The sequence below is a fragment of the Nesoenas mayeri genome, assembly GCF_963082525.1.
Source record: "Nesoenas mayeri genome assembly, chromosome: 22".
NCBI lineage: Eukaryota > Metazoa > Chordata > Aves > Columbiformes > Columbidae > Nesoenas > Nesoenas mayeri.
The window spans coordinates 4,968,834-4,995,476 of NC_137572.1; the positions used below are offsets into that span (position 1 = coordinate 4,968,834).

Below are 26,643 nucleotides of genomic sequence, written 5' to 3' on the forward strand. Positions count from 1 at the left end.
CTCAGATACCACCCCAAGCAGTGAGGACTAGCTGAGACTGAGTTTAACTCTCTTGGAAGAGGTCCTGCCAGGGTGTCAGGCCATGAACCACATGTACAACCTTCCTTATACTGGCCATCAGAGGCTCTGCTTGGTTAGATTCAGTTTTGAAGGACTAATCTGTTCAGGAAACATTTGGCTGCAGTTCTGGCTGAGGAAGAGATCAATAGTTAAATTGAATACTGGTGGGCAAGTTTCTGTCCCACTGGGATCAAGAGTTACTTCGTGTTTGGCGACGGGCAGCAGGGAAAACACATGGAGGTATGAAAGGTGCTAAAATCACCTCACCAGGCAGCCTCACAGGGTTCCCCCCATGCTGTTGTGTCTTTGAGCTGGCCGGGCTGAGTCTGAGACAGGGGTCTTGTGTGTGTGTTATTCTGGCGTATATGTTACATTATATTGCCTCTGGGAATAGGCTGGCTTCAGTTTTTCCACTTTTTAATCACATTCCTGGCATAAATGTGGCAAGTCCCGTCTAGGGCAGCTCACGGCGGCGCAACAGGCGGGTTCAGCTCTCTGCAGAGCCATTTGCAGGGCTCCTATTAAAGACACCCATTGCTACGGGTGCTGAAACAACTTCCCTTCGAGCTGGAACACACCTTAGACATGAATACGTGATATAGCTATTATTAATAACAGCACACTAATGCTTCAAGTGAGTTATTCTGATTACTTACTGCGAAGCGGAGCTGGCATGCAGGCTTTAGTAAAAGTTTTCGCTTAGTTAATGAATTGAGCAGGACATTTGAGCCAATTCATTAATAGAATGGGTCTGAGAAATAACCTTGAGGTAAAAACCAGGGGCAACTGTGCAATGCAAACATATATAATTTACCTCGATGTTCTTTCATCCGCAGTCTTTGCTGTGTTGATGACTGCGCTAATAATAGAGCTTGCTCCAGGATATCCTTAGGTCCTCGCTAGGTTTGCTTTGGACAAGGCACCTCAAAGTTCAGGTTTTTAATCTTATCCAAGTTCACTGGCAAGGAAAGCTTCATCCCAGGTATAACCCAACATATACAATAACGGCTCTTTCCAGGTGCATGCAATTCTTTTACACTGAATATTGACTTTGAGCTCTTTGCGTTCACTTTTCTGGCCATAACCACATTTAAAAGGCATCGCTAAAGATCAAAGGTTCATCCTCCTCCACAAAGTCTGACTTAGAAGAAAATGCTGAGTACTTGAGTCACCATGCCATGCATGGAAAGATTTCTTCTGCCTCTAGAAGGGTGACTTTATTTTTTCCCAATAATATCTCTCTGACACTCTTAGTCCTGCAGGAAAATAGCTCTTGAAATGTTTTTCCAAAGAGAATGCTACCAGCACAGTTCAGTGTCTAAAGAGCCCAGATGTACAATGCAAAGCACTCAAATATTAGGTACCAGCAGCAACCGACCTCACACAAGGCCTGAGGTTAGCGCAGAGGATCCGTTCCTCGAGCAGAAATCACTTTGGCACGGCAGTTTTACAAGTCAGCACTTCTGCTGCCAACACCTCAGACAAGCAGAGACGAGATAGCATCAGACTTACAAGAAAACGAGACAAACGTAAAGTTTTAAAAGGAGTAGAGTCCATGTTGGTCTTGGGGCAGCAGATTAGGATGGACTGGGCACGGAACTAAAGGCAGAGGATTGTTCTCATCCGTGCCCTTGACCTTGGCGTAACCTGTAGAGGGATGTGTTTCCCAATCTATGCCTTTCCAACCCCTTCAGTCCCATCTTGTTCTGATCTTCACGATTCAAATAAATGGGAAACCACAGCTTAGTAACTCTCTCCATTGGGAAAAAAAGCAGCAATAAGATAGGCACAATGAGCAAAACCACATTGAAATTAGGCAGCTAAAAATTGGGGCAAAATTATTTTGCAAAATGTCTAATAAGGAAATATATTGCTCTTCTACGTTTTTATATTCACTCTTTGCATGAAATTTCATGCTAAGTGGCTAAAAGAAGGTTGAGAAAATGATTGCTTTATTATTTTTATCTCAAAATCCCCAAAACCTGATTCAAAAAGGAAAAAAGAAAATCATGCTTCTGTACTTCAGTTTTCAGGAAAGCACTTGACTTCATACACACATTTATAGGCTCTGGACCGACGACTCTTTTTCCCTCAGTCTAGACTTCACATAAATCAGCTCAGAGCCTATGTTGGTTTGTTTCCAACAGGCTAAATAGCAAATGGGAATAACCAGGACACACATGGCAAGTTGCTGTGTTAGGGCTGGTGATAAGGAGGCCCCAGCCCCAAACACGGGGAATCTCCAGGAGCTGATTCTGTGCGGTCTCAGTGCAGAACTAGGAGAGAAAGTGGGGAAAATGAAATAAAATAACCTGCCCAAATTACTGCTGTGGCCTCTTGACCTCTAAAAAGTAATATGGTACGATCTAAGATGGGACGTGTCCAATGGATGTGTCCATCGTGATCATGCAGGTTCTGAAATCTTGGAGCGACCGCTGTTGTGGTTTCCCCGCACCCCTGGGTCCATAGATCCCACTTCAAGTGCTTCACACCCGGGAGATGATTTAGGATGAGTCCTGAACCTTGGGGGTAAAACCTTAAACCTCCTGAAAGCGCTGGGAGCTTTGCCACTGGCCTGGCTTGAGCCAGGTTCCATTTTTTGGCAGCTAATTTAACTACAATAGGATTCGCCTCCATGAATTAATCAGCATAACTCTGCTGCAGCGGGAGGACCAGATGATCTCTCGAGATCTTTTCCAAGCTATGTAATGTTTCCAGAAAATCAATCAGCCTTTGCCATAGATTAACACTCTCTTTGGCCAGTTTAATGTGCTTATATCACCGCTGATCTCTGCCCACAGCTTTTCTCACTAAGAATAACTTGACACTACGTGGCTGATTCCTTTCCAGAGCAGGGCAGTCAAATCCACCTCATTTTAGTTCACCTTCCTTTTCATTTTCTTTCCCCCACTCATCCTTGTAAAATAATTGACATATACTGAGCAGATGTGTTGGTAAACAGAGACACGTGGATATAACTGTGAACATACACACTTTGGTAAATATTATTGCAGCATTTTTATGGTCTTTTCTGCCGAAGACACAGGGAGGAGAAGCTGGGAGATGGTTTCAGAGTCTGGCTGCCTGACAAGCCCAAGCGATCCTGAAGAATAAATGCAGTTTGCTCAGGAATCCTGGGCTGACCTCGGCTTTGTCCCGGCTCCTCTCCTTCATGTGGTGCCAGAGGCTGCTTTTGGGTGGCAAATATTTCATCAGGTGTTTGCAGACTGAGCGAGCGCTTTGGGTCAGAAAACCTGAGCTGACTTTAAGCTGCATTTGCCTGTTGCGATAGTGCCACCGTTTCTCTGAAGGGAGAGCTTTTTTGGTGGTATTTTTACTCAGACCAGAAACCGAGACTATATAATGATCCTGCTCTTTTTATTTTCCACATGCAAAGAGCAATCTAGTATTTGCAAAATAAATGATTCACCCTAGAAAGGAAAAAGGTAAAATGAGAAACCCAAAAGTATGAGGGGTTTGTCGTGAGAGGGGCTATGTCACACCTATGTGTGCCTTGGGAAAGGGCATAAAACGGAGCCTTAAAAGCACAAAGGAACAGGTGCAAACCAAAAAAACTTATCTTTGCAGTTTAGGTTCCTACCGCCAAAGCACTGGAAACTGGAAAAAGAGTGTTCTCCCAGGAATTCGAGACCTGGGAGGTGGCAGTTCGGAGAGACACAAATATTTCAGGTTCCTGTGAGCTCTGACTCACCGCTACGCCGCTGCCCATTCATTATTTTTCATTTCACTTTGATACCATTGTCCCAGTTACATTCACAAACACCGCAATCGTATCCTGTTTTGTTCTCTGACACCATTCCCTTCACAATCGCAGGAAGCCCATCAGGAAACATTTCATCGGGTGCTGTTATGTTTCCATCCGCAGAGAACAAAACATGCACTTTCAGCCCAAGATGACTTATTTCAGACTAAGGAAAAACAACAGCGTGAAAGAATCAAAGCGGAGTCTCCAGGAGAGAGCACGGTGTGTGGAATAGGGTAGGAGAATTGAGCAAAGCTTGATGCCTCTTACTGAGGGAGTGCTTAGTGATGGAAAGGTTCAATCGAAGGGAAATAAAAGGCACAATCCATCACCCACATCCACAGTGCACATTGCAAGGTCTGGATGCTATAGCAAAGGGGGCAAACACTGAATCCTAAACCAGATTTGGCTTGAGATTTCAAGCGTTTGAGCTCAAGTCTGTTTGCGTTCTGGGTTTGGTCCCAGTCCCTGAGCTATGCTGGGATTAAATGTGCAGTCAGGGCCTCAGTGCTCATGATGTTCAGTGTTCAGCCCAGAGCTGGTTGCTCAGACTCGCTGTCAAGTGTGCATCACGTGAAGCACGGAGATAAGAGGAAATGGGGGAGGTGGTTCAAGACTCATAGGAACCTACTTCGGCCCCAAGAATCATCTGCAGACGCTTGATAGAGCCCTGTGAAGCTGTTATCTGCCTCTTAACCAGAAAAACTGGGATTAACAAGTCCCGAGGTTGAGATTTTCGCAAGAGCCTGAAGTTACACAAACCACACACGCATTTTGTGGGAGCTGCGAGCCCCAGTCCCTTGAATCCCTCTATAATTTGAGATTTAAAACTCATGAGATGGACCAGTCAAAAGAGTTGGCAACAACACCCAGACCAGGTTTTCCTATTCCTTTGCCCACTGATCCTGGCTGCAAATGTAGGTGCCATCACCACCCAGCCGAGCACCGATGCCTTGTGCAGAACACCCAGCCTGCGCTGGCTCCTGCTCCAGTTCCAAACTGGTCTCCTGCGCTTGGCAGCAGAGCCGACGGCTGCCACCCCGCTGGGATGGCACAGAGCCGTGTTTTCCTTGTGCGCCGAGCCCGGCCCCTGCGGCTCCAGCGACAAGATTGTTTCTTGCACACGCCTATAGGAAAAGCAGAGATTTTGCGAACCAGCCTGCCCGCTGCATTCCAAGGAAAACAGCTCAGCAGGATTACACCAAGATATTTTCTTTGTCAATCTCTATCGAGATATTTGAACAGGAAAACGTGGGTTACACCACTGGAAGGTCTCAGGGGCTTTTCATTTCTTTACAAAGGAACTCTGGTGGTTTAATCTTCAATTCACCGCTCCCACCTCTTGGATGAAATGTCCAAATCCCATATGGGCACCTGGGTTGGAACCCACAGTTAACATTGCAATATAAAAAGGAGTTGACAAGGTGCTGTTCCCAGTGATATCAAACATCACAGAGGAAAGACTACACTACAAACACTCATGTTTCAGGAAACTGCAATAGTAAAATAGCTTCTGATGGCTGATGTTATAGCAAAGCTATTGTTGAAAACAAATATACAGATTAAATATATACTTCCAACTCCATCTCTTGTGTCCTGTCTACTAGAATCAGCCAGTGAATGTTGCCTTCTGGTTAACTCAAGAACAGATAATGTGAGAATAAAAACTTTAAAATGGCTTTTTTACAGCTGTGTTAACGTCCCTGTGCCTCAGTTTCCCTATCCGTATGGTACCTACTCCCAAAAGAGCTCAGAATTTGTAGTGTGATCCAATGTCCTTGGAAGAAGGGGGTCATAGAAGCAGCAAGTGTTATCCTAGGGCTAGAACTGCCAGACAAAAGCAAAAGCTGTTCTCCTGTGGGACCAAGCTAAAAACTCACTGAAATCTCTTATCAGTAGCCATTAACAGAGTCTGTTGGTTTTATCAGAGTAGCACTGAGAAGGGCTCTGGGCCTTGCTCAGATAAATGAGGTCCCTTGCTGCTGCCACCTCCAAAGCTCTGTGCTCGGGGATGGTTTTCCACACCTGTGAGATCTAAAGGCTTCTTCTCCCGGTTCTCCTCGGTCCTGGTGAAGCAGGAGCCGGGAACAAGTTGACGACAGGGAGTTTCAGAGGTTTTGCTGCAGGGAAAGCAGGCAAGACACGGACCACGGTGTGACTGGGAGTTAAATGCCAGCATGGACACCTATTCAGTGCTATGGCTTCGTGTAGGTCACTTAGCTCTGCATCCCAGTGACCTCCAGCAAATCCCCACCTGTAGCAATCAATGTGATATTTTTAGTTTGCGTAGGATATTTTTTTTAGTGAAAACCATCAGGTCTGACTTGATAACTGTGAATACGGAGCTGTGAGGCTCCTGCTGTTGTAGCAACAACTCTAATAGACAAAGCCAGCACCTCAGGGGTGCCGTGCAGACAGGCGTGAGGTTGTTACATTAATTTTACAGCATGAAAACCAATGCAAAGCAACCAAACGCTTTCCAACATGTGCACCTAAACTAAAACTAAACCTCAGGCTCACCTCAAAAGCTCATTTTCCTATAGAGAACAGCTTCAACATGCAACACTGTGATGTTTTCTGAGATGACTGCACTATGTTTTGCCTTTTGCTGAAGCGTTTCTTACACCCAAATCATGCGAACATAAATAAGAAGCAGGCGTCTCGGCACATCTCCATGTTCTTAGCGGAGCAGATAGGGCTGGCCTTATCTCTAACAGGGCAAGTCCCCTGAGCTGTGTTGAAAAGCCTTTTATCAGATGCAATTTAAAGAGAGTTCTTTCTGAGATGTAGCTCTGGCAGGGAAATGGGGCTTCTGACTAAATCTCCTCTGGTTTTATTTAGCGCTGGGATGAGGGAGTAGGACAAGGTCCTATTTGTGGGGCTGGCAAGACAGGGCTGCTCCTTGCGCCTTCCCCGAAACACGGTTCTACTCCCTCTGTCAGAGGAAAACCCTGTCAAAAATGGCTTAACGATCTTCTAATATTTCCACGCAATTAAAGGCCACATCTGTCTCACAGACCCCGTCCTCCTTTGCTAATGTACAGACATGAACTAAACAGTCTGTCTTGTCGATTCGCAGGGTAACAAAGGGGTCTATTCATAACACAGGCACTTTGGCTATTTTGTGCGTGTGAAATGAAATAGAGTTTGCATTTGGAGAATAACCTGTGTCGGAGCTAGCGAGAGATTTCTGCTCTAATAAATCAATCAGCTTTACCGGCTAATAAAATAGCCCCCCTCCTAATTCTGACTGTGCTAACCAGACAGCCACCCTACAGAGAGGCAGCGATGGCTTCTGTGCAAAAGCAAGAACCTACGCTCACTTGCTATTAAAACTCTTACAGGGATTAAAAAAATAGGTATCAGCTTGGCTGGGATTTTTCAGGCCACTTAAAAGGAGGAGTTAAACCCAATCTAAGGAATTTGGGTGTCATCTCTGGCAGCCTTTTAGCGCTGTCTTTACCGGGCTCAAAGCCGAGCGCGGTTCTGCTCTTGTCTTTGCTCCGTTCTTTCTGAAGAAAATAAGACCATTGCAGACAAAAAAAACACCAAACCAACAACCAACCAGCCTTCAAAGACCCATTTCTGATTTGTTAGTGAAATCGAGGGCTTAAAAAGAAAGAAAGCGAACCGAGGCGTGCCTTGGCATAGTCCCAAAACAATACCAACATTGAGTTTCAGGCAATATCTGCACGTATATCCAGGCGGCTAGGGCAGTGCAGGGGATATATTACTGTGCACTTAACGTTTTGCTTGTAAATATCTTGAGGGAATGGGCTGTTAGGGGTTTTTTCCTCTTTTCTGAGCCCGGCACCTTGGCACACTGGTCCATATGTGGTCTTGCTCTGTTATCTCTGCCCTCTTAGTGCTTTCACAATGAAAACATATAATGTTCACACCTCGATATACCAAATCTCCTCGGCTTTCAAGTGAGAAGGAAGCGCACAGGAAGCACAGAAAAGCTGTTCCTGTTGCTTCAATACTAAAATGATAGTATATTTGGGAGATGTGGGCTCATTTACCATTCAGGCAGCAAAACTGTTTGTTCGACTCAAGTGGAACTTCTCTGTGCAAAATGAGGGGGTGTCCAGGCCACAGGGTCAAAGACGGACAACCCATAATGTGGGGAGATGCTGTTTTCAAATCCTGAGAAAATTATGGAGTCTGTGAGAAATTTTCCACTCCTGATGTCGGACAAAAAGTCAAAATGATTATCCAGAGAAGTCCACCTTAAGTTAAGCGAAGCATTTTGTTTCAGATATTCTGTTTCACTGCAGTTTTAACTTTTTCATTTTTCTTAAAATATTGCAGTTGGCTTATGTTTCTAAATAAAGAGTAGTTTCAAAACAAAACTTGGAAAAGTTGAGGAAGCACAAAGTAGGGCTTTCAGCAAGTGAGAAAACTGACCAAAAATCAACCTTTCCAGTGAAGAGGTAGGACTTGGATAAACTTGCGTCTTTCTGACAGAAAGACACCAAGTTGGAAAAAGTAAGACTGTATCTAGCATGAAGCTTCTTATGTATAAACACAGAGTAAATTCTGCAACAGCTTTTGGAGAAAGGGCCAGTTAAGCCTTTATAGGTTTGCTACCGAGACAGCAAAAGTTCTGTCTTCATCCTTGGTCAAATCTTCCGTGTTTGCATGTTGATGTGTTGAAATGTGAACGCATGAACGACTCCAACTCAAACGCACACAATATGCACTATCTGTCTCAGCAAAATTACAATAGCCTGTAGACTTTTAATGATATTTTCAAGAGTTTATACAGACACCTAAAGATGTATTTAGGTGCTTAGACATCTTTTAAGAAAATCTATGTATTTCTTAGCTCTGGCTGATTTCATTTGCCAAACTACGAATGGCTAGAGGATTGGAGGTCTGGCATGTACCAAGCAATACAGCTAACAAAGGGTTAAAAATAAATATTAGTGTTGCTAAACCTCCACCTGCAGGTGTGAGAATAGATCAGCCTACCTGGAAATATGAGTCACCTCCCAACAAGAGCTGGTGGGGCAAAAGCTTATATGTGGTAACGTGTTAATGCTGCAGATAAATGTGGGTGTGGGGAAGCAGAGACCACAGAGCACCCTCTGGTTTTGTCTTCGCAGAAGAGTCTCAATCAGCTTCCAGTGGCTACAGATCAGATTAGACCATCAGAGCATGTCTCTGGCTCTAGAAAAACAATGAAGTGTAGGGGAAGCAGCGGAAAAAATGCAATGGCAATGGTGGTTTGGATTCTAATGGCACTGCTTTAGATGCTCAGCTACAGAGTGATACATGAGGTATTTTCTTTAGGGATCTCTTCAAAGGAATAAATATGAATCAATCAAGGAGAATACATTTTATCCCTCATTTAAAGCTTATGAAAAACCCACTCTCTGCCTTAACTCAGTTAACAGAAAAAAGCCTCAATAAACACGAGGAGGAACAGAGGATTCTGTTTCAACCATCAGGCCTTTTTCTCCCCATACTTGCCTGCTATCCCCATTTCCTTCCTCGCCTTTCACACCAAACATATCCATTGCGCACACCCACTCTGCCGCCTTTGTTTGCATTCACAGACAAATTGTTTTACAATTATCCTTTGCAAAAATCAACACTTTTTTCTTATGGACAGCAGCAAACGGATGAGCTATTGGGTCCTGGTCCCTTTCACAAAGGTTTCTCCTCAGTTTGTTCATCTCCCGCTATCTCGGCCAAATTCTCTTCTTCAACCATTTTTTTCATATTAACTGAAGGAACCATTTAAAATTGCTTTTGGTGGATGAAGATGGGATTGACCATCTGATTAAAACCGAACACATATTTAAAAGGCAGATCCAAGCTTAGCAAGCGTGGGTAACATAAATCTGGGTTTGTATTTCACTTTAGGAGGGTTTTTTTTAAGACTTAAGCGGTAAAGTATCTCCATTGGAGTAAAGAGCACGTTGCCAATGCTATTTAAAAAAAACATTGGTTTGAATGAAATTGCTGAGTTAACAATTACAGGAACTTTCAGTCTAGTCCTCTAAAATCTTAATTCATACATTAGAAGTCAGGGGCCTCCCTCTGCAATTTGTTTGCATTCTGCCCATTTTATTTATGGAACGAACAAGCCATGTCAGTGTAACTTTTGCTTCTGTTTTCACTAAAATAACAAATCCACTAAAACAAAATGCGCAATGTAGTGAATATGAAGCAGAAAACATTCCAGGAGGAGCTTGCTTGTCTCAATTTGTGTTTTAAGGTGTGTTTCATTTAAGTATGATGGTCAAAAATAAGAAGGTGCATAAATTGAAATAACTGGGGATGAAAAGTGTGTGTGACTGTGACTCATATTCAGGTCAACTCTATTCACAAGCACAAGAGCTTAACATTTTGCTGCCTTAATTCTTGACATAAAGAATATTGTTCAATTCATTACTGCCTAATGTTGTGTTCAGCAGAATGAACCACAGGTTAACTGACAAATAATGCATTTATTTAGAAAGAAAACCCCATTTTTATTCAAGTCCATGATACAACCAGCCAGAGAAGCAGAGAAGGAGGTTAATGTATGTGTGACTATGTGGATTATAGTCACACCCTCACCCAGACACAAACCCTGTGCAAGCTGCAGTAAGAACAACAGGAAACGGCCCGGGGTATTTATAGAATTATTGTGTTTATCCTTAAGTGAGCTTCTGCACAGATTATGATGAAGTTTTTCATGGGAGAGGATGCAGCTTGTGTCAGCTGGACATTTGCATGCGTTTCACCCCATGTGCTCCCTGCTCAACTTGCTGAGCTCCCCCTCTGCCTTTCTTTGCTTGTTGGGGGTTTGCTGGATTGGGGGATTTCTCTGCAGCACAAACAGGAGCCCTGGTAACCAGTGTGTTTGCCCAAAATCTGTTTGCTCCACCAGATTTACAAACACACGATAATATGTCATGAGAAAGAAACAAACCCCACGTATGTCAGTGGTCCTGAATTTCTGAAAATGCAGTTTACCCTACACTGAGAGAGAAATTCTGTGCATTTTGCATCCTATTAACAAATACACTGATGACACAAAAATGCTTTTATCGGAACCTAGGGCTCAATCTTCAGGACACATTAATCCACTCCTGCAATTCTCTTTCTTTGGAGAACCATTTCCATGTCCTTTATTTTCAGGTGGGATGATGAAATACCTCCCCATTTATCCCTTTCTCGAGGGCAGGCATTCAGAACAATTAATAATTTTAATGGAAAGATCATTTACATATTCTCAGCCTTGCCATCTTTCTGCTGATTTGAACATTGTAAATGTAATGTAATGTAAATGTAATTCATTCCCATCATCTAAATTCGGCCTAAAGTTTGATAGAGGGGGGGGAAAAAGCACATACAGGAGATGAAATAGATACTATAACAACTCAATATCTCTGTAGAGTAAAAAACACTCCACCCACTCACAAAACCTATGCAAGTATATATCCAGCTATGCAGATCGGTTTATCTCAGTGACAGATACAGAGTAAGGCACATTAAAATGATTAAAAAATAGTGTAACTCAGGAAGCAAAGAACCTGTTATTACTTCATTGTCAGAACAGTTTTCTCTTATCTCAGTGCCATCTCCTGAGGTTTGCTCAGCTCAGGAACGGCTCATGAATGTTCAGCTCGGTTCTTTGTTGACACCCCATGATCTCGAAAAACCTCGACTAAAAGCAATCAGAAAAATCCATCGTATGACACTTCGGCCATTTACAGCCTGTGACAGTTATTGACAAATGTTAACCTTTCCTTTGAGAAAACAGAAGGAAATCCTGCTTAATTCTAGCTTTCAAACATCGCCCCCTCTATCTTTGCAGTAAAACAGAACATTTCCATGATGCCATTGTTTGCAAATATAATAAGTCTTGGGCTTGTCTGTTTAAAAAACAAACAGCAACAGAAAAGCACCAATGAATGGGAGCAATGCCACATTTCTGTATGTACCACATTAATTAATGCAATTGAGCCAATATCTGAGCAAAGCTTGTTCCTATGAACACTTTTCAAATCATTATCAGTTCTATTAGTGCTTCATTATGGTTGCGCTGATCAAGACCAGATTTCCCGGGCTAATTTGCATCATATTCTGACAGGTGCTAGTCCAGGTGTCCTATTGTCATTCTGAATTAATAAACATGATTCAACCCACTCCTTCTTTTATCATTTGTGTGATAGAGTGAATAATAGAACTGGAATGCGCTGGCAGGGGCAGAAAACAACTTATCTGACTTCATCTCCCAAAAAGGCCTTTCCTGGGGTTTTGCCAGGCTTAGTTCTGATTTGGACAGCCCTGGTCTAAGGTATAAACACACTTGAATCTTCTTGCAGCCCTTAAAGTCACCATTGGGCATCCTTGGCATTTAGACCCTGTTGGCACCTACAGATTCTGCCTGTCCCCTTGTGCGTCAATTCATCACTCGCAGCCAAAAAATAGACCCCTAAAGCCATCTTTTTAAAGCTTTTTTTCTTTTATTTTTCTTCTTCGTACAAGCACAAGTGTCTCTGTGTCAGGCTTCACGCTTTTCTGGGTCAGATCAGCTGGAAGTGCCCATGTAGACATGCACCAAGAGCCTTTTAATTGAGCACAATCTTGATTAGAAATCTAATTGTATTTATAACCGGGCTTCTAATCCTTTTAGGACATACTGTCTAGCTCTTCTCTGTGATGCTAATAAGCTCATTTTTATTAAATAAATGATATTCTTATGTAATTAGAATGCAATTCAGGCTTTCCAGATGAAAATACCACAAGAGCTGGCAACAGCCTTGCCATGTCATCCAGCTACAGAGCTCAGCCCCATACCGTCCTGCTCCTTCTTTCTCAAAGCCTCCCCGGCCATGTGGTCTCCAGAACCAGATGCCTCCTGACACGTGCGCTTGTATCATATGGAGTGTTTATTATGAGCCCAGCTTGGTGACACGAGAGTATTAATACACAGGCAGCTCACAACCGCACCACCCTCGATTGCTGTTTTCACCTGCCTGATAACTCTTGTCAGCTGAATCACTCCTCAGATTTCTTAGGTTGTTTCTTCATGTCCCTCAAGCCACACAGCACTTTCTCCACATTTAGTTGGATCAGACCTCTGCTCATCTAATCTGCAATACAGTTGTCCATCTAAGAATACGGGAGGCAAAAAAACAGGCTATCTTCGTTACCTTCAGTAGAATGAATTTATAATGATGCTTCAGGTATGTGAATTTCCTAGTGTTTCTAAAAATTACTTCCACCTTGCCTAAGGTACAACTAGAGAGAGAAAACTTGCTCTTCACGGTGCATTTCTCAGCTCCTACACTAAGTAAGGTCCTGTGTGCCTTGAGCCAGTTCAAATAAGGAGCACTCCCCTAAAACACACTAATGCTTCAGCCCAGAAGAGCAAGTATCAAGAGACCAAGACTCATGTTGCCTGTCTGGCTAATCTTGAGCACCTCCTTATTGACCTTGTGCATCTTTTTCATCCGGACGAGTAAAGAACCAGCCTCTCTGAGTGCAATGTTGGCACCTGTGATCAGGGTTTCCACTCCTGCAACGCCCCCATACCCGACCACGCTCTGGAGCTCCATGGGCGGGGAAGGCTCCGAGCTTGCTCAAAAGGCAAAACTCATTTTAACTACGTTTTTCTCTCCCTTTTGTTTTTTTAATAATCAGCTTGCAACAAATGGCACTTGCTAAATGACTGTCTGACAAGACAAAACGGTGCAAACCTCTCAGCGTGCCCTCCCCTTGTTGGAAAGCGCTTGTTTTTAGCAAGCTGGGTGCTGCGTGCCTGCTCACAGCCACTGTCAGGTGCGTGCAGAAGAGGTTCCCAGTTGTATAGAGCATTGAGAGGTTAAAGCTGCGTCTTGTTATTGCAGCCTCTCATGAAAATTTGCCTGCCATGCATCCAAGTGTGATCTGGAGGCAGATTTGCACCTGTCTCGGCAGGTCAGAATCAAACAATAGCAGCGCCACGAGAGCAAGTTGGTGAGTGAACAAGCAGCAAGGGCAAAGTGAGCAGGTTGGCCTCTGCTCTCCTGCTGCTCATCAGACTCTTTTCATCAAAGATTTTTTTGTGCTTTATGTGCCCGTTATATACCTTTCTGCTCGAGAAAAGTGACCCACAGTTAGCGTGACCTTTGCATCTTTGATTATCAGGGCTGGAAAGAACAAACTGCCCACGAGAGTGCGTGGTGCTGAGCAGATGACACGGGGTGCAGCCACCACCCCTCCTGCGCACGCTGAGCCGCTGGGACTGTACAAGCTCAATGCAACACGTTTGTGTTAATGCAATTGGTTTAGGTTACTTGGGCTTTAGAGAACAGACTGTTTTTTCTGTGTTTCATAAGCGACTAGAACATTTTTTAGGTCCTATAAATAGTGTCGCTCCTTTCCTAGTTGCAAAAACCCCTCCCTCTTGCATCCAGCTGCTTTGAACTGCATTTCAGAGAGAATTTTCTAGCGATGTTTCAGGCACCTCCAGCATTCTCTATCCAGTGCTGACAAAGCTCTCTGTGAGGATTTGTCAGTTTTTTAGCCTTACCTCAGAAGAACATTACCCATTATTATTTTACAATTATGAAACTCAAGGCACAGAAAGGTCTAATGGTTGGCTCAGGGTCTCTGGGTAAGAAAGAGAAGTCTCCACTTGCGGGTTTCTGCTGTAATTACTGAACAGCATTGCTTAAAAAGTCTAGCTTTTTCAAAAGAAAGGGCATGTGAGCAGGATCGTTATCTGCTGAGCGGATACCAGATGACAGATCTTTTCTCATTATCTTTGTGCTAAATAATAGATGACTGATTCTGAGCTTAGATGCTAAGAAAACTTTGCTACAGATAACTTCAGGTTTCTGAACGTACTTCTCTTCTAGAAATACCCTTATCTATACAAGCCATTAAGTTAGTCATAACGAAGAGTGAATAACTGAGTGCACGTCTTGGACGTGATTCCTGGAGAAACACTCCAGCGCCTGACTCAGGATGAGTAAACCTCGAGTTGCCTCTGTGCAAGCGCTGGGCAAATACAATCCACTCGGGAGCATGGTTCCTAGTCCAAACAGCGCCGGATCTGGGTAGGCGAGAGAAAAACAGGGAATATCCAGTCCTGCCTGGAAGTTCAGTGGCTTCCTGTGCTTGTACAGAAAGTCACAGCCAGAGCCAGGAGTGGAAGTCAAGTGTCCTGGATCGTAACCTCATGTTTTAAGCACAGAATGTCTTTTTAAAATGTAGTTCCCTAACATATTGTTCTTAAAACAAACCTCTCTACCCACTGTAGCTGATGATACTCAAAAAGCACTTCATTTACTGATTATATTGCCCATTCATTGAGTTTTGTGTCAATAAACACTACATGTGCTGCCACTTTCCATATCAAATTCTGCTTCAAAGCTCATTTGCAGATACACCTGATGCTCAGGTACAGCCCATTGCACACCGTTAAATTCCCTATAGCTTTTTGTCTTGCTGTCTGAATTAAAACTGTGGCAGGCCTGCTCATCTCTGTTAAAAAATAAATCACATATACACATTTGTACTTGCTATTAAAGATTTAAGATCACAGAGCTAAAGTATCTACAAGACTTGTGTATTTGTGGGTGCAAGGAGGGCTTGGAAAGACGCATCTTATTTGGGGGAACGGTCTGTCAAGATTCAGAGGGATTTCTTTTCACTTTCTGCTCCTTCACTACATGGACCTGTTACAAACACAATTCACCTCTCTGTGTGCACACACGTACCTTCCACATCGCACGTTTCCAAACGCCTTTGTGTGGCGTTTGAGCTAAAGCTCCTTCAGGCTGGCACAGAGCTGTGTGTGGTGAGAAAAGCGCAGCTCACAAACAGGGTTTCTGTGGTTTAGGGTTATGCTAATTATTTAAGTCTTTTTAAAATTATTTTTGTTAGTCTGCAGCTGCTAGTTTTGAAACGACCAATCCTAGAGCTGCAAAAGGGTAAGAAGTCAATGGCAGAAACAGACAATCAGAGCAGGGTCCTGACCGTGTGCTGGCTGCTGTTTCTTAAAACACGTACAAGTTTGGCTTGGGTAAGAAACCATCCGGTATTTGGGCCCAGCTGAAATTTGGGTGCTATGTGTGTGAATGAACTCTGCTGGACTCCTCCTTGTTGCAAAAATCTGGAAAACCTGTTGGACTTCACACCTTTCTTACTCCTTCTGGACTGTTTGTAATGGTCTTTGTGCTAAGGGAAAACAAGCCTGCCCATCAGAGCTACAAACCCAGGATACAAATAAAATATTGCTGGCTATGCCAGTGTCTCAGGAACAGAAGGTTGCTGAACATTTATTTATAAAGAACATAATGGCAAGAACCACCGGGTCTGTTTCTTTTCATTATATTGCATTGCAGGACATGCACTGAGATCATTGTAGCTGCGGCTTACAGGTCAAAACTAAGTCAGTCTCACCATGTAGGAGCATCTACCCCAAATCAAACAGACAAGGCAGGAGGGAAAGGAAGGATTTGCTCGTTTCTGCAGATGAGAAAAGGAGGTGAAGTGAAATTCCTGAACTCAGACAGGAAACCTGTGGCAGAACAACCAACTGAACCATGTTTCGCATCGCTGAGGACGCAGACTGGAGTGAATCAACTGCTCACAGATTTTTCTGACTCACCAGAAGTGTAAAAAAAAATAAAACAAACAAACCAACAAAACTGTTGCAAGATCATTGCAATCCCAGAATTGCATCAGAGAGGCTTCTCCCGGTGTGTGTTCACCCCGAGCACTGGAACAGTGTGTGATACTCAGTGACTCATGCTGGGAAAGACAAACTCAGATGGGAACAGGTGCAGCTCAGGAATAACCAGGAGAGGGGGGATATGAAAGAGATGAGAGAATCTTTGTTTAACCTGGCAAAACAAATATATAGAGAGGTATGGCAGTGGTCTGTAAACACACTGGGGCATAAAATTAGGGGAGGGAAAGCGCTGTTTAAGCTGTGAGACTCGTGGAAGTCCTTTTCAGTGGGGAGCAGGGGTGGTGGAAAGGGGATCCATCCATCCTTTACAGACACCTGGAAGAGTTTGGCAAAGGAAGGATAAAGCATGGTCATGTCTGACAGCTCAACAATTGCGTCCACTCTGGAGTTCGAATCAAGTGCCTTAACTTTTCTTCACTTCTCAGGAATTTAGAAGGAGAATCTCTTGTTACACACGATGCTTAACACAACAGGGACCGCCCCGGTCTCTAGGCACTACTGTAGCACAAATAATTCATGACACTAACGATCAACCATAATTACATCCTTCCTGAAGCAGAGATGACATATGAGAATACCAAAAATCAAGAGCAGGCAACTAAGGGCAAGCTTATTCCGTCCATTTATAACTACCCCGCATTCTGTGAGAAGGAGAAAACCTCTGCCCTCAGACACTCGGATAAAATGTAGGACGCACAAAATTTGCACACGCTCTTGTCTGGTAGAAAATGGGATTCAGAAGAAATGTATGTCATTAAATCCCCCCCCAGATCCTGGTAAGACAAACTGGTTTTCTCTGTGCATCTGTTCCTCACTTAACATATGGTCATTCGTTCTCTAGTCACAGTGGAGCTGTTACAGACAATTTTGGTAATATGTGCAGGACGACACTGCGAGTTCTTGCCCAACAAATCACTTCAGTGCATGCTCCTTTTAAATCCTCCTTGGTTCTAATGAAGCCAGATGTACTAGTTTATGTTTCCTCGAAATATCACTAAAACATAAATATTTGTGCTGTAGAAAGATATACATGTGCATATTGGACCTAATTAAAGAAGGATGTTACCACGCATGTCACATAAATTTTGCAAGCAAGTTTGTGTCGGGAGCGTTATCATCAGGTAAATTATTCTTGCTGCAGCAAATCATCTCCGAAGGACCAGGAGTTACCCAGACTTCAGCCTAGAATCTCAGTTTGCCTCAAAGATACCCACAGCAACTGTGATAACGACTCAAAACAACTTTCAGTCTTTCGGGATCAATTTATAAGTGGTGATCTGATCAGCTTCAGCTTGTACGTGGATCAGTAACTTCTGGCTCTAGTAATTTTTCTGTAAAGCTCACGTAAGGATGTTTAAGGTCCAAACTCCCATCAGGACTCCCCGCACCTCTGATGGTGACTTGTGGAGTGATCAGTTGCTTCCTGTATTTCACCTCCTAGTTTTTTCTTTTCCTTTGTCTGCTCGGATTATTGTCTTTTATTCCATCTACGTGCCATGGTTCATCTTGGTGGGAGCCTCTGGGGACAACTATCATAATACAGGGAATTAATCATACGAGTCACAACTTCTGGTTCTAATCAGGAGTCTGTCCTAAACTGCAACATGACCCTCATGGACAAATCCTCAGAATTTAATAGGGATTAAATCAATGGAGTTTTTATGGAAATTGAATTATACTGTATAGAAATTGTTCCATAAACAGAACACAGCAGAAAAGGTGAAACTTCCTTGATTTTTACCAGATTTTACAGAAGGGATATCATATTCTGATGCCTTTCCCTAGGTAATGTGAAATTATTTGCTTAAAAAATTACATTTTTCCATGTAAAGGCATAGGATTCTGTTATTGCATGAGAAAACATCAAATCAGTACAGTGAAACCTGCAGAAAGGTTTCTGTAGGAGGGCAAGGATGCTGATTCTTTTCCTTGCTTAAAATAACATAGTTCCTGCTCCTCCTTTAGGCTTGGATCCCTGGAAACTCTTCTTGTTAGCGGATGTGCTGCAATAATCCTTCAATTAACTTTGGGTAGAAGGCACCTATTCTGGAGGGGCTGAACTTGTGGTTTCCCCTCTTCTTGGATAAATGGAAAAAGGCACTTTCAGTATGAACAAATTGCACCGATTTCAGTGGGAATTTGAAAATACTCAGTGTTTATAACTCAAAATCAGGCCTATGTTTGCGCTTATCTCTGTGCTAACATATAACTCGGTACTTGTGTAGTTGCTTCTTTTAATAGTTGTGTTCAGAAGCGCTTTTAGCGGAATATTAAAAATCCCGCATCCCTAGTAACATGCAGAGTCTTTGGCCAAGATATTCCCTTTTCTGCTTTATTTTGGTAGACGAGAGCACGGCGGCTTCATTGCAACAACGACCTATGGTAGTTGTTGCCCCTCCACTGCAAAGCTCAGTTAGATATGAAGAGGGCACTATCACTCTAGGCAGGGAAAAAAAATGAAGGCAAATATTCGATGCTAACATTAAATGAAGTCCCAAGGAGATTTGGAACAGGAGCAGTGGAGGAGTTACAGTTTCCTTTGTTCTGTTAAAAGGAAAAAGGAAACACATCAGGAAACCAGACTGTGGAGCACAGGAAGTCTCACTTTGGCTGATAAAAAGGAACTGATGGGAGGTTGGTTCAGATGCAGTTATAAGTCAATCAAGCTTGGAACAACAAGAAGAGCTATTCAGAAAAAAAAGCAGAGCGCCAAATTCTGCTTTTAACTGTAAAAATAAAGGTATTTTAACCTCTCCTAATCTTTTCCTTATTTTCTTTTTGAAAAGAAAGCTGCTATTAAAAAAAACATTCAAACAAGAATTTTCTCAGCGTACAAGAATCGGTTTCCCAAGCTCACCACACCTTCCACTGACCCCACCATACCTGACACCGGTTTCTTTGATTCACTCATCGACCAGCCTTAAGAGACCCTGTATTGCTGATTTATCGCCTCCCCTCAGACCAAAACCAGTGTTAGTTAAGAAAGGCAGGGCTTTGCTGAGCGAAAAATCGGTAAATGACTAATTAAAGGCTCTCCTGCCCGTTGTGTTATTTTCACTCCCTCTGCGTGACTGGCAGTACAATAACGTTCAATTCCTGGTGTGCAGCTTGGTCAGGCTGGGCTGGAGGAGGATTCTGTTGGTTTTAGGTGATTCTTACTCCTTTACAGCCCTGTGGTCAGTTTTGCTCTGGGTTGGTCTGTGCTGGAAGATCAGGATAACTGCAAATAAACAGTAAGCTTAGCTATATCCGTAACATTTACTACAGGAGCCTCTAATGCGCTGTGTTTCTGACTGTATTTCAGAAAAGAAATCAGGAAAAGAAAGAATTTCTGTCATCATACAGTGCTGAAGACAGGCAAAGACTGAGGTTTTGCAAGTCATCTGTGGGATTTAGATCTATTTCTCCCATCTATTTCCACTAAGAGATGAATGTTCAATGCCCCTTAGGCAGTTTTGCAAACACGTATCACCATGTTTGCATATAGAATCCATGTAAAGCACCAAGAAAACAGCCTGGGTTTCAGAAGGAACAGTTACCTGCAAATCTAATGGGAGTTACAGGCTGCCAGAACCTTTACAAATCAAGCTGCTTGCTTAGATAAAATGCACTTACATACATGGTTTTAGGGTCTGGCTTCAAAACATGGAAGCAAAACAGAATTAGCTGCATCAAAGTGTCTCTGGTATCAAATACTGATGGTCCCTGCCAGGTCATTATTACAAAATTTTGCTTTGGGTGTTATTTGGTAAACAGAAGGTTTATCAGGACACACTCGTGTGTCTTCAACAGTAACATACGGTAACATACATCCCTTTTGTTTAGGTCTCTGTCTTACAGCTAAAGGAAAAGCTTTTGGTGGCGGAGGTGGGGGAGGAGGGAGTTAACGTTTGCGGCTTTACTACAAGAGACGGGTTTCTAGATCAGGGTTAGTAGCTGTGTAGATATGCATCGGTAATTATGTGGCCTGGGCAATGAGAGGAAGAAAGAAAATAAGCAGTAGGTGCATGAACATTTTGAAGGCTTTGATATTTGGAACTCAGTAGAGTAGATGATACGTTGTCCTTTACAACACATTGCTGTTTATACATATGGTGATAAGTTATTAACTAGGTGTCTGTGATGATGCAGCACCCACGTTAACAGAGCCTTGGGTCTGCCATCGGGCGGACTGTTTCCAGAAGGAGGCAGAAAAACCACATTTACGTGGTGATATTTTAGTGTGTATTTTCGAAAACAGCTATAAATACACACTCATGGCCTTGTAAGAAAACATTTGTTCACTCAGAAAGCGTTCTGAGGCATCACCCATGGAAGTGCAACAGGGCTTTGTTTGACCAAGTCGTAGAGCTGAACTTAACATATTTGACCCGCTTTTTCTAGGCAAGCCACGCACACATCCATGCACAAACACCATGAAACGTGAGGTGTGTAGCAAACCCACAAATATCTGAAAATCTGCAGTTAAGGCTCCCTTGGCTCCTTTAATTTTCCTGCTTGTGCATGTTTGCACTTGGATGGGACACAGGGTCTTTCTTTAAGTGGTCAAGTAAACTCATGCAGAATGAGAAGTTTTCCTTTTCCAAAGCGGTGATGCACAACAACTTCACATGCTGATGCTTCACTGGGAGAAAATAAATGGAAGATGCTCTGTGCCATGAGGTTGTACGTTCAGAAGTTCACAAGCCTGATCCTTCTGAAAAAGGCCAGGAAGGAGAGACCTGAAGAAAATCAACTCTACTTCCTGCATAAATGGCTATAAATGCCCTTCCCCCAGCATATCTCACCTTATCAGCATGCCATCTCAGACCTCACTTGGAGGTGTAACCTTCCCCTTTGCTTCTCTTCATTTCTGTCCCTTTTTCATAAGACTTCTTCCTAAGAATTGCTCCACTCTTACACATCAAGACTCTCTTCAGAAGAAACGCTGCAAGGAGTGATAGAAGCTGAGCCTCCACCCCATCTTACAGCAGGAGTATCATGAAATTTAAATAAATAACTACAATAAAAGCATGAAATCCTCAAGACATGCATGCTACTACTTAAAATGACCACATCCTGTTAGGGTAAAATCCACAGGGGTAGAGAGAAACTACACAAGCCTCTCAGCACCTCTTTAAAGCCTCTGAGTGAAACCCCAAGTGCCTAAAATCGAAGCACTTGGTGCTGGTTTGTTGTGTGTTAGGTTTGCTCTGGACGAATCTTCCTTCCCATAGCAGGAACGATTCTAGTACAGAGTGGCAGAGCTGCTTGGTTTACCAGCTCTGAAATAATTCACCTTTTATTCACTTGCATAGCACATTCCTGTTAGTTCTGAACCCCTCGAGTCAGCAGTACCCAGCACTGTGGCAACCGTAAATACACACCATGGTGAACAACACGTGTTTGCATACAGGTCTTGGAGGGAAAACGAAGCAGCAACATGAAAATATCCCAATTACAAAACATTTCTAATAGGTTTTTGCTATTAGAAAGCCATTATGCAGTATCAATGTCACCTGAATAGGGACTATCAATAAATATCATCATTCATGCCCTGGAGATATCAGGTGGTTTTGTCCTCTACCTGAATAATGTTACCATTGAATGTCCTTCAGATCATTTCTCTCTTATGTGCAGAACATAAGGATAAATATATTTTCATGGAATGAAAGCAACAGTTACACAAAATGCGCTTTTTTTTTTTAAATTAACAGTCAGGCTTTGGCAAGTGTATTTACTTTAATTATAATCCACATGTAAAGTGGAACTGAAACAATTAATCCAGCTTAAAACCACACCATTTGTTGTTGTGGGCAAGCCCATGCACGGGCATCTTGCTGAGATTAGATGCACCCTTTTTTGCTTTAATTTGAGGCAATAAAAACCAAAGCCCCTTAGATGCAATGTAAACTAAGCCAAAGTGGGATGTTAACCCAAAGAAGATGTGATTTGGAGGCATATAGTAAAAGCATTACAGACTATTTAAAATTAGTGCAAACACAAACTGTGATGAGTTTCGCTGGCTCCAAATCATCTTCTGCAACTGCTCACGGAGTGTAAACTGAATATGGGAATGAATTAATAAAGATAAAGATTTGCTGCTCTTCTTTCTCCACAAAACACCTTAGAGCGTTGCTCTACAAGTCACTTTCAAAACCAGCCAGTCCGCCTCCCATGTCAGGTATTACACACATAATTTGAAGAATGCAGTAAAAATTACCCCCTGACACCTCAGTAAGTGATCTAATTCCTCTCAAATAGTTATTTATGAAGAAATAAAGGCGTATTCTAGAGCCGGTGCATTGGCTGAGCAATATCACTTGTGGCCTAAGTCAGCACATGATGGGGAAAGGTGACTTATAGCCCTGAGCTGATCCCATAATACATGTTTATATCCATGAAATTCCCTGAGCTTTGGGTTAAAAAACTCTGATGACTTCACACATGCACATCATGTCCCCAAAGGATGCAGAGGTCACCCAAAATCATCCTGACCACATCTGATCGTGCTCTGTGAGCAAAACTAGCTGTCAGAGAGCCTGGTGGCAAAACTCTTTCTGAATGGCATGAAAAGGTTAAAGAGGATAGGCACAACAGTGGGGATCACGGGGTGAAGGGAGAGTTGTTTGTAGTAGATTGGACGCAAACTCCTTCTGCATCTGCCAGGTGTGCAGTTGCAAGTCTTTGGCTCGATTAGAACAATTAGTCTGTGGGACGGTTTTATATGGACTTGAAAAAAGTCACTTGTATTGTTTAAACTGAAGACAATCAACCAGAATGAGCAGCCTCCCCCCGGCCCCGTATCTATTCTGTGTTGCACAGCACTTATCTTCCACATAGAGACATGTATTTCTGAGTTTACGGAGGGAAGTGCTTCTTAACCAGACTGGAACACAGATTTCATCTGGTCAGTCACTGTGTTCTTGCTCTAGATAAGGAAAGAGGCTTTTTCTCTGTTTTTCTTACTCTCTAGTCACTTACATGCATCTTTCTGCCTTATTATTTCCCAACCTAAATGCACAGCTTTGAGAGAAATCAACGCATACAACCTACAGCAGAGCAGACCTGAGGATGCGATTGCTTTTAAATCGCTTTCCTCTGGATACAATACAGGTTTTCTTTACTATTTCCTCAAATTTAGAAAATCCACCCTGAAGCACATGTTATTTACAAAGCCCAGTGCATTAAAAACATTTAAGCATCTCAAGCCACATCCTTTCCTGTTGCCCTTCACCTGAATCAAGCTCAGCAAGGTGGGCTAACCCTTCCTTTTAGTGTAGAACTGCAGCAAATCCATCAATCTGATATTCCTTGGGAGCTCACTCTTTTTCTCCCCAGCAAGAAAAGGTGCAAGCAGTCTCAGATAATCTCAAGAGCACTAATGCATGGTGCAGAAAATGGATAAATTATAGGAGGCGGCAAACAGGACATGGGGACCTGCAGCAAGTTGCTGATGATCATGGAACAACTGTTCAGTAAATAAACCCAAGAGTCGACTGGTGAATCTGGATCCCGTCTCTCTTAGCTGGAACAGCCAAGTTATTTCTGGACTAGAAGTGGAGCAGGACAATACAAGAAGAGGCTGCAGAGGAGTCAGTGGGCAGATGTAGGAGCCAGGGCAGTGACCTGGGATGCGGCCGAGTTCCTCCTTTGGCCGCAGCCTCCCCAACGTGACTCTAAGTGAAGTGTCGCAGTTCCTCATCTCCAAACCAAGGGTTTTATGGGGGGTAGCAATAATCCATCTCAACACGGGGTGACTGGGGAGAAGAGGAGCTCCCATTGGTCATTGGAATACTCCAGCACCTTGCAGAGGGTGGTGCAAGGAGCTTGTGGCCTGTATAAAAAAGCAAGCCCATGTGCTCACTGCGGCAAAGGGCAGATGGGACATTTCTGCACTTTCACTGCACAATATTTAAGGGCTCCACAAAGCAAAGAAGGTTGTGGTGCACTAAACGTGTGCTGAATGAGGCCCAGGTTACTTTTGCTACAGATCTGAGAAGGCGCAGGGTGGAGATGCATCTTATTCCTGCCATACCTCCCAAATTTTGTGTTTTCAATGCTCCTGCTTTCTCACATTCACCCTTTCATTCCCTCTTTCTTTACTCTTTCCATTTTCTCTTCCCTCTCATCTCTTTCTCTCCCCCTTCTTTTGAGACCCTTCCAAACAGCGCACTTGTTACAAGCTGCAATCTAAGGGAGAAAGTTTCAGTTCCTGCCAGTTTGCAGCTTCTTTCTCACCAGGTCAGCAGAAAAGAAAAAAAAAGAGACTTTTAAGAAGAGATCAACACCCCACCCAGGCGATAGGCATCTTTCGAAATCCTCCAGCCCAAACACACCCTCAGTGTCTCTCGCTTCAAGGCTCTTCTGTTCAAGCTGCTTCTGTGCTATAGCGCTCCCTCAAGAAGAGCCTGCAAGAATTGCACAAGGGTCCCCAAAAGAAAGAAAGCCAACCCTCTGCTGCTTAGGCTCTGGGAAACGGCGTGAGCCACCTTGAGGGGCTTGGAAAAAGCTTGGTTTATCTTTGCAGAGGCCGAAGGAACGGCCGGTTGGATGAGGGAGAGGAGGGGGAACCACTCTCTGAGTCCCAGCAGTGTCCTTGGTTGCTCAAGGCCACCAGAGGTTGGTTATGTTGGTGGTTTTTTTGCCACACTCTTTGCTTCCCCTTCCCCCTGCCTCGCCCCAAGCTGGGGTGTTGTTTCTCCTCCAAATTGGTCTCTTCTCCCCTGCCCCCCCAAAAAAAACCCACAACCAAAACTACTGGAGGAAAAGCACGGGCGACCACCAGAACCAGCAATGCATTTCGAGCAGGGCCGGGTGAGGAAACCGGAGCCGGGTAGCAACACACTGCCGGAGGCACACAGCTGGGGACATACACGCACATCTGGGGGCAGCCCCAGCCTTTCCCCCCCGCCTCGTCCCGCTCTCCGCAGGGCACAGCCCCAAGGGCAGGAGCTGTCACTGCTTTTCCGCCTGTCCCCGCGGTCTCTCCGCGGGAGTAGGCGGGTGGCGGGTCCCGCACCGCCCCGCCGAGAGGGGCCCGAGCGGCTGCGGACCCCATGAGTACCGGAGGGGAGAAGGGGAGAGCCCCGAAACGCTGGGGCGGAGGACGAGAGAGCGGCCGCGCCGGAGTGGAGGGGCAGAGCCGGACAGAACCCCCGAGCCCCTTCCCGGTTCCCCCCGAGCCCCTTCCTAGCTCTCCCCAGCCGCCCTTACCTTAATAGTGCCGTCCATCTAGAACAACTTCCAGCCGGTACCAGCAATATTCCACACATTGACCCGGTTTAGCCTGCGACCGAAGCCTCCCGAAGTTTGTTGGAGTTTTTTTTGTTGTGTGTTTTTTTTTCTTTTTTTTTCCCCTTTTCCTTATCCTTCTCTCTCTTTCAGCTTTTCTTCCCGTCCTTCCAGCAGTTTTGCTTGTCTCTCTGTACCCCCTCTCCTCCTCTCTGCCTCTCCCTCCCTCTCTCTCCGTCTCTCTCTTTTTTTAACTTCGGTTGTTGCAGCAGAGCGAAAAAGATACAGTTAACCGGATGAAACGTTTTTTTCTGCTAATTTTGGGAAGTGAAGTCACTCGAGGAGGAAACTTTCGTCTCTCTGCTGGTCCTGCCTTCTTGATGAAAATATATATATATATTTTACATACAGGATATTTGCTCCATTTAGATAAGAAGGGGCAGAACAATAGGTACCTCTGGCAGCTCTGTTTGTCGCTGGGACAGCCAGTCCAACGCAGACTTTGCCTCGCACCCCCGACCGTATTAGCGAGCGCCGTGTGTCATCCCACAGTTTAAGGTTTTTCTTTGCAATTTTTTTTTCTCTTTTGGCTGGAGCAGCTTTAGCCTGACTCACTGAATTTCCGTCTCTTGCCACAGATTTTTTTATTAATGCGTTTTCCAGTCACAGGCAAAAAAATTGAGGGAAGAAAACCGTAAATACGATTCGGAGAGAAAGAAAATAAAAAGTGTGGCGATTAAAACGTCTTTAAAACATTTCGGCCCCTCTCCACGTCTCCCAGCAAGGAGGGTAAGAGGAGGGTCCAGTCTTTGCCAGAAATGAGCGGTAAGCGCAATAATGCACGACAAATGAATCCAGTAATTAAAGGCAGGCTGGAAATGGGGCTGCAGGAAAGTGGAGGCTCTTTTTCCACTTTCACCCC

General features: G+C 43.8%; 1 protein-coding gene across 1 annotated transcript in view; it reads right to left on the minus strand.

Annotated features, from left to right (window-relative positions):
* FLI1 (Fli-1 proto-oncogene, ETS transcription factor) overlaps positions 1–26,085 on the minus strand; it is a 58,464-nt gene extending 32,379 nt beyond the window's left edge. Inside the window, exon 1 of the mRNA XM_080358015.1 lies at positions 25,704–26,085. Coding sequence (XP_080214141.1) covers positions 25,704–25,721 — 18 coding nt within the window. The 5' untranslated portion in view covers positions 25,722–26,085. The remainder of the gene's footprint in view (positions 1–25,703) is intronic.
* Between the last annotated feature and the right edge of the window lie 558 nt (positions 26,086–26,643).